At 37.5% G+C, this 14,526-nt stretch overlaps 1 protein-coding gene across 1 annotated transcript in view; it reads right to left on the bottom strand.

The window, feature by feature from the left end:
• Nucleotides 1–14,526, bottom strand: part of PDE3B (phosphodiesterase 3B) — a gene marked incomplete at its 5' end in the record, with an annotated part of 150,186 nt that overhangs the window by 40,405 nt on the left and 95,255 nt on the right. Inside the window, 3 exons of the mRNA XM_006779585.2 lie at nucleotides 912–1,018; nucleotides 8,310–8,452; nucleotides 11,327–11,575. Of these exons, the coding sequence (XP_006779648.2) occupies nucleotides 912–1,018; nucleotides 8,310–8,452; nucleotides 11,327–11,575 (499 nt within the window). The remainder of the gene's footprint in view (nucleotides 1–911; nucleotides 1,019–8,309; nucleotides 8,453–11,326; nucleotides 11,576–14,526) is intronic.

The following is a 14,526-nucleotide window of genomic DNA, read 5'->3' as shown; positions in this document are numbered from 1 at the left end:
GCTGCCAGCACAGCGGTGTGGGCAGGAGCCTCTCCCACTTCCTCAGCAGCGCTAAGGATGTCCGATTGCAGCTTAGGCCTGCACCCCGCTGGCAAATGGACATCACCCAAGGGCTCCCAGGCTACCAGAGGGATGTCTGACTGCAGCTTAGGCCCAATCCCCGAGGTGTGGGCCTAAGCTAGCAGGTGGACATCCCCTGAAGGGCCCCAGACTGCAAGAGGGCACCGGCCAGGCTGAGGGAGCCCCCGAGTGCACAAATTTTTGTGCACCAGGCCTCTAGTAGTTAATAATATTGTTTTGCATATTTGAAAGTTGCTAAGAGAGTAGATCTTAAGATTTCTCACTATAAGAAAAAAAATTTTTTAACTATGTATGTTGACAGATACTAATTAGACTGTGTGATCATTTTGCAATATATACAAAACATATTGTATACATGAAACTAATGTAATGTTATAGATTAATTAACCTCAAATTAGTAAATAAACAGAAAATTCCTATTTAGGATAGCTTAGGATATATTCAGGGTTCTTTCTACTCTCATGGTAAGATTTTTTTTTTCTCTCCGTAATTTCCAGGCTACTGAATACCCTTTTCTGGGCATTTTTCCTTGTTCTGGATATGTGAGTCTGGGTCTGCAAAAATTCAGGTTAATTAAATAGTTCTATCCCCCCCCTCCCCCCACCGAATCCCTAGTGCCTAATAGAGTTTGTGGCATAGAGATACTAAAAAAGGTGTCTGAATGAATGAGCAAATTGTGATCTAATAGCCAACTCAATTGCTTAGTCATGTTAACTTACAACACATAAAATAGTCTTCAAAATTAGTCACTAATGTGTAATAAAAAAATTTTGCACTACCATCTACTTTGAGACCTCCCACATTTAAATCATAAAAAAATGAGAACTTACCAGCTCTTCTTAGACCTATATGGTGAGATAGCGATATAGATGCTGACCTTTGCTTCGGGATTGTCAGTGGGTTTGAATTAAAAGGCCCATTTAAGTAGCTTCCTTGACTAAAAGGGAAAGACAATAGGTTAACAATTTTAAAACTGGGAAATTTCCTCATTTTTATTCATGGTCTTCAATTCAATTAGCAAATAATGGCTTTGCAGGCCATAAGGTCTCTGTTGCAACTACTCAACTTTGCCATTGTAGCATAAAAGCAGCCACAGATAGCAATAATTAAGTATGACTGTGTTTCAATATAATTTTATTTACAAAAATGGGTTACATTGATAAACCCTAGCATATAGCTGGATATCGGTATCATCTGGATTGCTTCTTCCAACACAGATTGCTAGGCCCACCCCCAGGATTTCTGCTTCTGTAAACCAGGGTTAGGACCAGATAATCGGCATTTCTAGTAAGTTCTTAGAGGAAATGCTAATGTTGTTTTCACTATTTTCTGTTCTCTCCACAGATACTGATTATCCATTAAGCCAGTCATTTCTTTTTTTTTAATTTTTATTGATTAAGGTATTACATATGTGTCCTTATCCTCCCCATTGCTCCCCCCTCCCCCTACTCATGCCCTCACCCCCTGGTGTCTGTGTCCATTGGTTATGCTTATATGCATGCATACAAGTCCTTTGGCTGATCTCTCTCCCCCTTACCCCCACCCTCCCCAACCTTCCTTCTGAGGTTTGAGCATCTGATCAATGCTTCTCAGTCTCTGGATCTGTTTTTGTTCATCAGTTTATGTTGTTCATTATATTCCACAAATGAGTGAGATCATGTGTAAGTCAGTCATTTCTTATAACTGAAATATTTATTATAGGTTTTAGGGCTCTTATGAAGAAATTAAATATAGGCAGGCAATCATACCAATGAAATACATGAAGTTAAAATTATATATTTAAGGTTCTGACCTAGTGCCATGTGGCTATCAAGTACAACATAAATGTTACCTTCCTGTCTTAGACATTCACTAATCTGTTTTCTCCTGTTCACCATCTCCCAATGTGGGTACTTCGAGAGGCTCAAGGACAAACCTAGATTCTCTACTTTTCACTCAGTATTTTTTAGTATAGGCTAGGTTCCCAAGCTCTTCCCCAATTCCTTCATCTTTTCTCCACTTCCACACCCCATTACTCAAAAAAATCTATTTTTCTGTGACCAAAAGGTTTTTGTTCATGTCTCTGTTACATTTACCTATAATTTGTCATTTCACTGTGTACAGATTCTTTTGCCTCACTAATTTCTGAATTCCTTTAGGGGCTATAAAACATCTCTACATTCACAGGGGGTATAGTACAGTGCCTGATAAGAGGTGTTTAACAGATGATTGTGGAATAAATGAATGATCTCCTTAGGTTCCTAGTCTCACTTTTCTAGAGAATATATCTTTTCTGCTCCCCAATTTTGGGTGTTTCTTTTGCCAACTCCTGTTTTAAAGCTCTCCTTGGGCCTTTTTCTAAAAATCTGGTTTGTTCTATATCCTGCTGAGAGGAAAAAAAAATTCTGTATTACAAAAAGAAGACACATAAAACCAGTTGGCAACCAATTCATTAAAACTTTTTTATTAATAACAATACTTATAATAATAATGTGCTGTTTTGTGTATTGACCATATATCATCCATTGTTTTAGGTACTTTACATACTTTATCTCTGTTAATCTCCTATTTTACAGATAAGGAAACTAAGGCTTCAAGAAGCTACGTCCCTGAATTCACTTGGCTAAAATACAATTTCCAATTTCTTTGATCTAAAGTGTATGTTTTTTTCCACAGAATAATTCCATCTCTCTGTATGTCTCTCCATTTGTAAAATTTAGAGATTTAGAATTAAGGACTTTTGAGGGAACATCTAGCCTTAGTGTCTATAATATTTTTTTTCTCAAACCAAAAGTAATAATAATTTGTTGCCAGTTTTACAAAAAGAGACAACATGCAAATGATACCAGGCGGTAAACTCATCTCCCTGTAAGTGCATAGCCATTCTTTGTATTTGAATATCCCTTGCCTCCACGTCTAGTGGGAGAGACTGGGAAAGAAGGCAACGATTATCCTGGCAAATGGTGGGATTGCTTCGGGACCCTCTGGGTCAGGATTGCAGGCACAGGTTACGATTTAGGCCGGTAGTCAGGAAGTAAGATGTCTTCTGGTTTGGTTTGTTTGACATTACAGAGCTCTGTCTGGTAGAATGCAGGGAGGGGAGCCTTCATCTGGAAACCAGCCCTTTGGGGCAAGTTTTGCTGATTTATGCCTATAAAACTATGACTAAAGAAAATGATTTTTTATTGTAATAATGCTTGGCTTATGTATAATCTGGACTCTGGAGAATGGGTCTTTAAATTACTATACTGCAATTATGCTCAAGATTTTATGACTTTACATAGTAAAGATGCAGGATTAAAAGGAAATAGATTAATAGTCCAGAGAAAAGGGAATTTGCCTGTGGCAGACAGCAGAAGTTCCAGAGAGGGGGACCAGGAAGATCTGGATGTTATGGCTACTGCTAGCATGGCCCCATGGCCCCTCCAGCCCTGGGGGATCTTCCTCCTTGCAGCAGGAGGTGAGCCTGAACTGGTCTCTCTGTCTAGAACCTGCCAGGGGACCAAATTTGGTGAAGGACAGGTTCCTACTGGGCCAGGGCAATCCCTTGTGAAGACTTCCAGTGGGAGTAGGGCCAGAGGCCCAGCCCGCTGGATATTATTGGGCACGTAACTACATTTTCTACAGCAGATCTTTAAACTGGAAAAACTCAAGTCCTTCTTAAAGGGATGATCTTACTAAAATGACTGACCAGTTTAGGTCAGTGGTTAGAGTGTTGGCCTGGTGGACCGAAGGGTCACAGTTTCGATTCCCCATCAAGGGCACATTTTTCAGGTAACTCAGTTGTGGGTTCCCTGTCATGGGTCCGTGCAGGAGGCAACCAATCGACGTGTCTCTCTCTCCCCCCACCCCCATTTCCTCCTTCCCTTACACTCTCCAGAAATCTATGGGAAAAATATCCTCAGCTAAGGATTAAAAAAAAAAAAAAGGCTGACAGGAAACAGTTAAGAGAATTCCTGGAAATGGTGGGCTACTACCACATTTGGATTCAGACTGAACTTTGGGCTCAATGCTAAACCATTGTATGAATATCAGAAAGGACCAGAAGATGGCCCTTTAGAATGGACGAAGGAGTGCACTCAGGCTTTTGAGTTCCTGAAGGCGCGCCTGGCTTCTGCACCAGCCTTGGGGCTTCAAGACCTACTAAAGCCCTTTCAATTATATGTTCATGAAAGGCAGGGCGTTGCCCTAGGATTCCTCACCAAATGCTTATTGACATTCCACAATATATGGCATACTTGTCAAAGAAACTAGATCACACTGTCCTAGGGTGGCCAGCCTGCTGGAGAGCTGTGGCAGCCACCTGTGAGCTTTTATAGGAAGCGGAAAAGTTTTCCTGGGAAGAGTCTATATCCCCATTTACATATCCTACCAAGTGATGAGCTGCTAGAGAAAAAAGGGAATTCGTGGCTCACTGCTGGAAGAATGGGCAGGTACCAAACAATTCTTCTCAACAACCCCAACATCTCCCTCAAAACTGTAAGTTAACTCCTGCCTACTTTCTCCCAACTCGACTCTGCCACGCTAATGCATGACCATTCTAAAATAATTGTTGAAGTTTATTCTGGCAGAATTGATTTATAGGACCTGCCACTAGAAGAGGCAGACTGGACTCTATATGCAGATGGAAGCAGTTGGATGGATAAAGGAAACAGGTTACTTCCAATACCAAAAGAAGTTACCACTGGGAACCTCTGCTCAGAAAGCTGAACTGATTGCACTGACGCAGGCATTAGAATTTTCATACAAAAGAGAATGAATGTGTATACCGACTGGAGGTATGCTCTCCTAATTTTGCATGCACACTGTTCGGTCTGGAAAGATAAAGGATGATTAACCTCCAATAAGAAGGAAATTAAGCATGCCACAGAAATTTTAAAATTATTAGAAGCTGTCCTTTATAGGTGGCGGCTATGCACTTCTCCAGCATCAGAAAGAGGACACTGAAGTGGCTAAAGGAAACAATCTGGCTGAAGGAGCAGTGAAAGAGGCTGCTAAAGCAACATTCACAGTGCCTTTGGTACCTGTTCTAGACTTGTCACAATTTGGCCCTGAATATCTGACTGCAGACTTAGAGAAAGCTAAGAGCTGAGGTTTTGATGAAGAAGCTCCTTATAGTAGACTAGAGGCCTGGTGCACAAAATTCGTGCACGGGAGGGGGCTGTCCCTCAGCCTGGCCTGCACCCTCTCCAATCTGGGACCCCTTGGGGGGGGTGTCCGACTGCCCTCCCCTGCTGGCCTGATCTTGCCCCCAACTGCCCCGCCTCCGGCCTAATGGCCCCCAACTGACCTCCCCTGCTGGACATCTTGTGACAGCCTTCTTGTGAGGGTGGCCATCTTGTGATGACATCGCATGAGGGCCTTGCGCCACCGAGGCTTTTATTATATAGGATGAGCTCAATTTTTAAAGATGTACAGAAATGAGAGTAAAGGACACAAGTAAAGGGGGGCACAGAAGAGGACAAGTGAAGCTTGACTGAGTTTCAGTTAGAGAAAGATGATATTGGAGGTATTTTTATGTTGTCAAGCAATGGCCCTTTTAATTAAGTAAAATCTCAAGTCCTTTTAAGAGATGACCAAATCCTTAAGTGGCTATTCAAGGAGGAATAACTCTTCCTCTTCCTTATGGTTTTCTTCCCTAAGATTCCTCTTATCATAGCTATGATAAGGTTTAGAATACTTTACTTTTTTTCTCCAGGCAAGGCATGAAGAAAAGGAAAATTTAAATATTACTCTGTACACAAATAAGCTAGGCTGGAAATTATAATACTGCTTAAATTTCAAATGGAGTTGAAATTATCAGAAAACTTCAAGGAAAGTCTAACACAAGTTACATATTGTTTTTACCTAGACAGCTTCCCAAATCATTTTTCTATTCTCATTCATTGCAAGACTACTTATCTTTCTTATTCTTTTAGTCCATTTAACTTTTCCAAGGAAGGGGTCATCTTTGTCCTGAGGGAATAACAGGGTTTTGGATCCCAGGCTAGGAATTTGGGTACAATTCTACAGGCACTGGTCCAAAAATTTAATGACTAGAAAACCTATAATCAAAGTTTTGTTTAAGGAAGATTTCTGGTTGAAGGTTAGAAGATGGATCAGAGAGTTAAGAATATTAGAAATGGGAAGACCAATTAGGAGGATAATTCAATAGCCCAAGTAAGGAGTAATGAAAGCATGAAATGGTGTAGGAAAGTGAGACAGGAGAATAAGCAATAGAGAAAAAAAGAGAATCAAAGATAGAGTTGACAACTGATACCTGCAGAATAAGGAAACAGGATGCAAAGATAACACCGTTTTCTAGGTAAGTCAATTTTGTAAGCAACCAGAGGGAACCTTTGTGCCAGGAAATAAGACCAGAATGACAGGGGGGGCTGAGAAATTTGGTTTCAGACATTTTCAGGGAATAAGAGGTTCAATAATGAAACAATGTTGAAAGCAGAGTCAGGGTCATTGAAGATCACAGAGAGGCTATGATCAGAACCCAAAGCACCAAATCAAGACTCACAAATCTAGGACATGTGATCTCAGCTTTTGAGCACTCCACTAAAGACAGGATGGATGTCTCATGATTCCAGAGGCACAAGTCTATTACTTTCGTGCTAAACAAACTATCACCATACTTTAAAGATAATTAGCTTTGCTGTTTAATAAGACTGCTTTGCTCTATATGCCTATATGGTAGTCACATAAAGCTCTACATTTTAATTAAATTCATATTTAAATTCAGTTGATCAGTCATACTAGATACATTTCATGTGATCAATAGCTAGGAACTACCATTCTGGTGAGATATACTAGTAAAATATTCCCATCATCACAAAATTTCTATTGGACAGCGCTGATCTAGAAACGTGAATTTCAAAAGTAGTAACGGCTGTAAATGCTTCATATCTTCCCATCTTATCCTATGTTCAAAGTAAGCTCCAGCTTCTCCACATTAAAAAAATTACTTCTAACCTTATCTCTTTAAAGTAGATGTTCCATAATATCACCAATATCTTTATTCTCCAAATTCCTAAAACCTTTTATGACAGTTAAGTATGTCAAATCGGCCTACATATACCTTTATATGAACACTTTTCAGAGTTAAAGATAGTTTTCGTTGGACTGTGTTTTCATTTTGATATCCATCATTATTTAATTGCAAATGTATTGCTGTTACATTAGTGTGATAGAAAATAAAAAACTGAATCATTTTCATCATTGTTTCTTAAATCCAATATTCTCAAGATGATGTTTCCCATGGTTAAGAAATATCTTTCATATTTTCAGTTTCTAACATCATTTACTTCCCCATATCCTGATTCCATTAGGGAAAAAAACAAACAAAAACTATCATGTTCAGGCTCTGAGCAAGCTTTGGACCAAAGCTCATTTTCCTGTACTGTATTCATACCTCAATCCATTCCTGTTTTATATACCATTTCACACAATAGTTTCAATGAGCAAGAAGTCCATCTATTTCAATATATTATAGACGATTCAAATTAATAAATCACTAAATAATCTGGAAAATGGTAATTATTTGGTCATAATTCACATATAAATACTAACCAATTTTAACAAATAGCTATGATCCAATTCTGCCACCTAGTGTTATAAATGTGTAACTACCTAGCTCAAGCTAAAGTAAAACATGCTCAGTAAGAACAGTGGTTTAACAGGAAATTTACACTAATACCAATTTTATTAATATAACCAGGTGACTGACTAAATAGAAGCTTATCTTTCCTGATCACAAGAGATCACTATCTTTTCTGGCTTTTAAGACAAAGCACTGAATCTTCTGTGATCAGTGTAAAGGATATATTTACATTCAGATTTTGGCTCCTGGCATTTTCTCAGTTTCATAGTTACTAGTGCCTTTCAAAAGATACTTAACGTCTGAGAATGTGCTCCTCCTCTCACAAGTCAGTAACTGTTGCCGTACTTTAGGCATCATGCACTGGACCTAGTGACCGCTCCTGTAGTGGCCACCTCTACTAATTTATAAGCTTTCCCAGCACCCTGTACTAAATGGATCCTAACTTCCTTTCAGGTTCCAACTTACCTAAGTTTGGGGATAAGACAGGTCGTTCTTTTTAAGAATCACTTTCTCTATTATGTCATATTAGGTACGCTGTCCTATACCTAAACAAATACGTCGACTGTTCCTTTCCGCTTTTAGAGCTATTTCAAACTTCATTCACAGAAACAAAGCGAATGTATCAGATTCAGATTTCTTTAACAGGCTCTGGTGATTTTACCTGGAAATGCCAACTTCTTGGTGAGGCCTTTTGCCATTATTGCGTTCCCACCTTGAAGGAGGAGGTTCGACAGGGGGCAGACTTGAAGTTCCCGAGCTCCTCCTCAGCTGTGGAGTTGGTAAACTATTCCTACTGTGTAGTCCCTGTTGGATAATTGAACAGTGAATCGCCACCCTATAATATCTGTAAATGTATTAAAGATGTCACATAAAAATCATTACAAAGTACATTTTTAATATGTACTGGAGAAACAGAACAGTTTATTCTGAAAGTATGTCAATTTTGCTCCAAACTTCACATTCTATACTGTTCTACTTTATCCTTCAGGTACTAAAAAATGATATCTGAGCTCCCTACAATTTAACTAGATACTGTTTTTCTTTTGCACACTTTATTCCTAGTATCATGAGAAATAAACAGTTGATAATTTAAAAAGTAGATATGAAAGATGTACCCTAATAAACAACTTCAGAGGACAAAATTAAGATCAGGGATTGTCCTGAACCTTTCATATTTTCAGTCCAGAGCTAATGTCCACAGAGGTTAATCTGGAGAAACTAGGATTCTGAGCTGTTTTTTGAACAAATGACTAAATCCAGAACACCTTTAGCCTTAATACAGTTTTACCTTAATTTTTGAAAATGTTCTATTTTTTACCACTGTGAATAGGTGTTTTACTGAGATATACAGAAAAGTTTCTTTCTTATGAATTTCCTCTACCAGCACACACTGAAACCATCTCAGAGAGATAAAGATCTTTTACAGTTTTCCCAAGGATGTTGATTTAGTAAAGGTTTGTGGTTAGTTAGAAATTTAGGTTCATATAATCTGTCTTGTTTCTTAGCACAGTATAGGAGACATTTATATTGAAGTATCTATTCCAACTCCCTTCTCCTCACTAGTTATTTTTTCATAAATACTGCTATTCTTTTCTTAAGTAACATTAGGCTTCTTCTTTTCCAAAAGCAGAGACAAATTAGATATAAAATTCAAACAAGAAGTTTCAAGAACACTACGAAAAATAAAGGTTACATCCTGATTCTTATCTGACTTACTTTTACCAATTGATTCCAGTACCCAAAATAAGCCCGATTCACTAGAAATGTTCAAGAAATGAGGCATTTAGGCATGCTCTTTAATATTATTGTTTAAGTGCTTCTAAAATGTACAGGTACACTTTTCTACACAGTAAACATAATAACAATAATGCTATCAATTATGATTTTAGGATTAAGATTTATTTAAAAATTACTAAACATCAAATGTCAATGGGAAATACAAAGGAAGAGCAATAGAACAAGTGGAAACTAACTCAAGAATATATTAGCTCTTCTACTGATGAATTTGTTGCTACCCCATGATTAACCTCTAAGCATCACTGTTATAGTTGGGTTTTGACTAATGCAAGTGATACTGTATATACTTTAAAAAATAAAAGCATCACAGCCCTGGTTGGTGTGGTTCAATTGGTTGGAGCGTTGCCCCGTGCACTGGAAGGGTGCAGATTCAATTCCAGATCAGGGCACATACCTAGTTTCAGGTTTGATCTCCAGTTGGGGTAGGTGCAAGAGGCAACCAATCGCTGTATCTCTCTCACCTCAATGTTTCTCTCTCTCCCTCCCTCTCTAAAAACAAATAAATAAAAGCATCACAGCCCTGGTTGGTGTGGTTCAATTGGTTGGAGCGATGCCCCGTGCACTGGAAGGGTGCAGATTCAATTCCAGATCAGGGCACATACCTAGTTTCAGGTTTGATCTCCAGTTGGGGTAGGTGCAAGAGGCAACCAATCGCTGTATCTCTCTCACCTCAATGTTTCTCTCTCTCCCTCCCTCTCTAAAAACAAATAAATAAAAGCATCACATAAATACCTATGATCTAGCTCTGATCAATAATTATCAAACGTTTACCCTAATCGGACTTGCTTAGTTTTTCAACATTTCTATACCCTAATACTGAGAACAAAATGAAATTAACTGATAATCAAAATCCCTCCAAAAAGTATATTTAACTTTTCCTAAGCTCTATATACACTATTCTGAGTAAACAAAAACAAACTGATTTTAATTTTATCTTCTCTTGGTTAGTTTCTTTACCTGTAGAACAAAGTAGTTAAATGAGAACAATGTCCAAATGTTTCCATTTTTAGTTTTATGATTTTAGCAATTGGTAAAGATATCGACAGTCAAATAAAACAATTAAAAGCACTCTGGACAAACACAATATGCCTTTTTAGAAAATTAAATTAATCCCATTTTTGACGATGGAAAAATCAATGCCTATTGGGCTGTAGCAATTTCTAGCGGGTAAAGAAGGGGGGGGAAGCGTTTTTAAAAAACATAAAAATTAATTTAAAGTACATAATGCTACATAATGCATAAAATGAACATTATAATGATCATTTCTTCTTGATTCAACAAGAACAATCCCAGGAGTCTAAAGAATAAAATAGATTAATGACATGACTACACTTCTAGTACAGTGGGGCCTTGACTTACAAGTGTCGCGACTAACGAGTTTTTTGGGGATACGAGCCGTCTCTCGGACGATTTTTTGCTTTGAGTTGCAAGCTCAAAAAAATTCGGGTTACCAGTCAGCTTCAGATACCCCACCGCTAGTTGGTGCAGCGAATGTCACAGTGATTTGACATACGAGTAATATGAGTTATGAGCTCCGTCACGGAACGAATTAAACTCGTAAGTCAAGGCCCCACTGTATGTTGTACAAGTCTGAACTGGTTTTTTGCTCTAGTACTTAAAAACAACAATAGCAATAAATAGTTGTTACTGCTGCAGTTGTAACTGCTAATTACAGCAATGCTATTTGGAATAAAAATTGAATACTTGTTTCAAATTATTTGAGATTATCACTACTTTTAAAGATCCAAGGAGCTCAATATACTGGAAAAGAAACTGATCCTTGAAAAAGAAATTTCAGTTTAGATAAGATTTTAAAGAGCAGTTTTAATTTGAAAATATAATCAAATGTGATACATCGGGCTGGCTGATTACTGTTTTGACCTTGTGAAGTTTTCGGTCTCCTCTCTCCGCTGGGTCCTCTATTTCTGAGCAAGGGTAAAATCCAGGGAACGGTGTGAGAGGATTAATCTTTGGCCTACAGGAACCTGAGAAAGCACCCATCAAGCTACTGATGCTCCGTAGGGAAGAAATGACTTGAGGGGGAAGGGTTGGATCAATCAGAAGATCTGACACCATATTACGAGCCTCATTTAGCACAGAAAGATCAATTCCACTTCCACCTCCAGAATTCTAGAAAAGAAAAGTAAAATTATATATTTGTTACACAGAAAATTCAACATTTAAGATAAACTTCCTCTATTTTAAAGTCGAGGTCTATTCTAATAATATCTAAATAACTTAATTCTATTAAATATTAATATTCATTAACTTGGACAGGATATAAATGATATAACAAATGGTGTAATTATCACTTTAAAATTTTTGATGTTGATGTAGCAGATAATGTGAATTTTAATTTTTTCTATATTTTTCATTAGCTTAGCTATATTTAATAGTATTCATTACTGAATATAACTAGCATAAAACTAAATTTGTAATAATTTCAAAATCTACAATTAGAGGATTGCATTAATTTATTGATGTTTCTTTTCCTTTATGTCAAAATTTCTTTTAAACATATATAGCATTTCTTTCATTTACCTTTGTCACTCTAGCACAGTGACAAAGCTTTGTTGCAAAGATGAGTTTGAAATCTAGACTTTAACTCTAACTGTGTGACTTTGAGCAAGTCATTTAACATCTGAACTTTTTAGTTTCTTCACTATAAATGGGATAATAGCATCTACTTTATTAAGGGCTAATGTGAAAATTAAATCTGTTAATACATGCAAAGCACATAAAGCAATGTGTGGTACATATATTTAAAGTAACAAGTAACAGTATTACTATCAATATTATGGAAAATAATGAGATAAGAGTACAGAAAAATGGCATTACAGTTCAAAGTAAAGAGTGATAACATTGAATTAAATGGTTAACAAAAAATTCATGGAATTAGAAAAACATCAGGCTGGGTCCTAAAAAATGGGTAGAAAATATATTCTAAAATTAAAAATAAATATTTCATTAATGCATACATGTTTTCTACTTTTGAAATTCTATATAAATTTTATTCAACTAAATAAACCAGTGATGGCGAACCTTTGAGCTCGGCGTGTCAGCATTTTGAAAAACCCTAATTTAACTCTGGTGCCGTGTCACATATAGAAATTTCTCGATATTTGGAACCATAGTAAAACAAAGACTTATATTTTTGATATTTATTTTATATATTTAAATGCCATTTAACAAAGAAAAATCAACCAAAAAAATGAGTACGCGTGTCATAGGTTCGCCATCACTGAAATAAACCATAGAAATAAGCACACTGATAATCAGAATCGTGAATTAAATGTTACTTTTGTTTTATTGTATCTTGAATTTACATTTAAGTGTATTTGGAATTCTTAAGTATTCAAAGTATTTAATGATTTCACCATGAAACTTTTTAACTATCCTCAACACATTTTTTTTTATTTTTTAAGTATGTTTTATTGATTTTAGAGAGAGGAAAGGAGAGATAGAAACATCAGTGATGAGAATCATTACTCGGCTGCCTTCTGCATTGTCCCCTTCTGGGGATTGAGCCGCAACCCAAGCATGTGCCCTGACCAAGAACTGAACCATGACTTCCTGGTTCAGAGGTTGACATTCAACCAGTGAGCCACATCAGCTGGGCCTCAACACATTTTACTTATAAAATATATTTTTATTGATTTCAAAGAGGAAGGGAGAGGAAGGGAAAGGGAGAGAGAGAGAGACTGCTAGAAACATCAATGATGCGAGAGAGTCATTGTTTGGCTGCTTCCCGCATGCCCCCTACTTGGGACTGAGCTCGTGACCCCAGCATGTGCCCTTGACTGGAATTGAGCCCGGAACCCTTCAGTCTATGAGCTGATGCTCTACCCACTGAGCCAAACTGGCTATGGCTCAACACATTTTAGAACTAAAAAAAAATGTCATGAAAGTGAGTCCAGTAATTAGCTAAGTAATGTCTTTGCTCTGTGGAGGTTTTTTAATTTTTTTCTTGTGAAGCATTATTTTGTGTTAGTTTTTATTTTAAAAATTCCCCATTATTGGGGCACAGTCCAGCTATTTCTCATCAGTTAAGAGTACTTCTGCCCTGACTGGTTTGGCTCAGTGGATAGAACATCAGCCTGTGGACTGAAGGTTCTCAGGTTCGATTCCAGTCAAGGGCATGTACCTTGGTTGCGGGCACATCCCCCGTTGGGGGGGTGTAGGAGGTAGCTGATCGATGTTTCCAGCTCTCTATCCCTCTCCCTTCCTCTCTGTAAAAAAATCAATATAATATATTAAAAAAAGGAAAAAAAGAAACCCAAAAGTGACCGGCCTCATTAAAAAAAAAGAGTATTTCTGACAAATGGCTTGCTATAATTTAAATTGATAAGCCAAAGTTAATGAACATGTTAAAATTTGATTATTTCTATAAACCTTCCCTCACATGTTGGTCAAATTTAAAATAATAAAAGCATAATACTGGTATTGCTAATTAGACTGGACATCCTTCCGGATAAAGCTGGGGCTGCGAGGGAAGCCCAGGTCCCAGGTGCCTGCTGGTAGCCAGAGGGAAGCCTGGGTCCCAGGTGCCAGAAGGGAGCTGGTGCCAGCAGACAGGGAAGGCATCGGGCCTCCGGTATTATATAAAATATTATATATACTCGACGAGTTATATATATTAGCATCTACTTTCCTTACATTCAAAAGAGAAATTTGGTATTTGAGTTGGTGTTCTCCTATAAGTAATGTGGCATTTCTTTCTGGCTGCTTGCAAAATATTTCCTCTGTCTTTAGTTTTTAAAGGTTTAATTATGATTTGTCTTGGAGACTTTTTTTGCAGTGATCCCACTTGGTATTTGCTCAGTTTCCTGAATTTGTAGAATTACGTCTTCTGCAAAATGTGGGAAGTATTCAGTCACTATTTCTTCAAATATTCTTTTAAACTCACTTTCTCCCCTCCTTTCTAAACACTGATGATATGAATGTTGGATCTTCTGTTGTGTCATTCAGGTCCCGAAGGCTCTTTCATTTTATTTCCATCTATTTTCTCTATGAAGTTTAAATTCGGTAAATTCTATTGCTCTGTCCTTGAGCTTGCAGATTCTGTTCTCGGTCATCACCAC

The sequence above is a fragment of the Myotis davidii genome, unplaced genomic scaffold, assembly GCF_000327345.1.
Source record: "Myotis davidii unplaced genomic scaffold, ASM32734v1 scaffold946, whole genome shotgun sequence".
Lineage (NCBI taxonomy): Eukaryota > Metazoa > Chordata > Mammalia > Chiroptera > Vespertilionidae > Myotis > Myotis davidii.
Note: the sequence above shows the minus strand (reverse complement) of the source record. Positions and strands in the feature narration are given on the sequence as shown.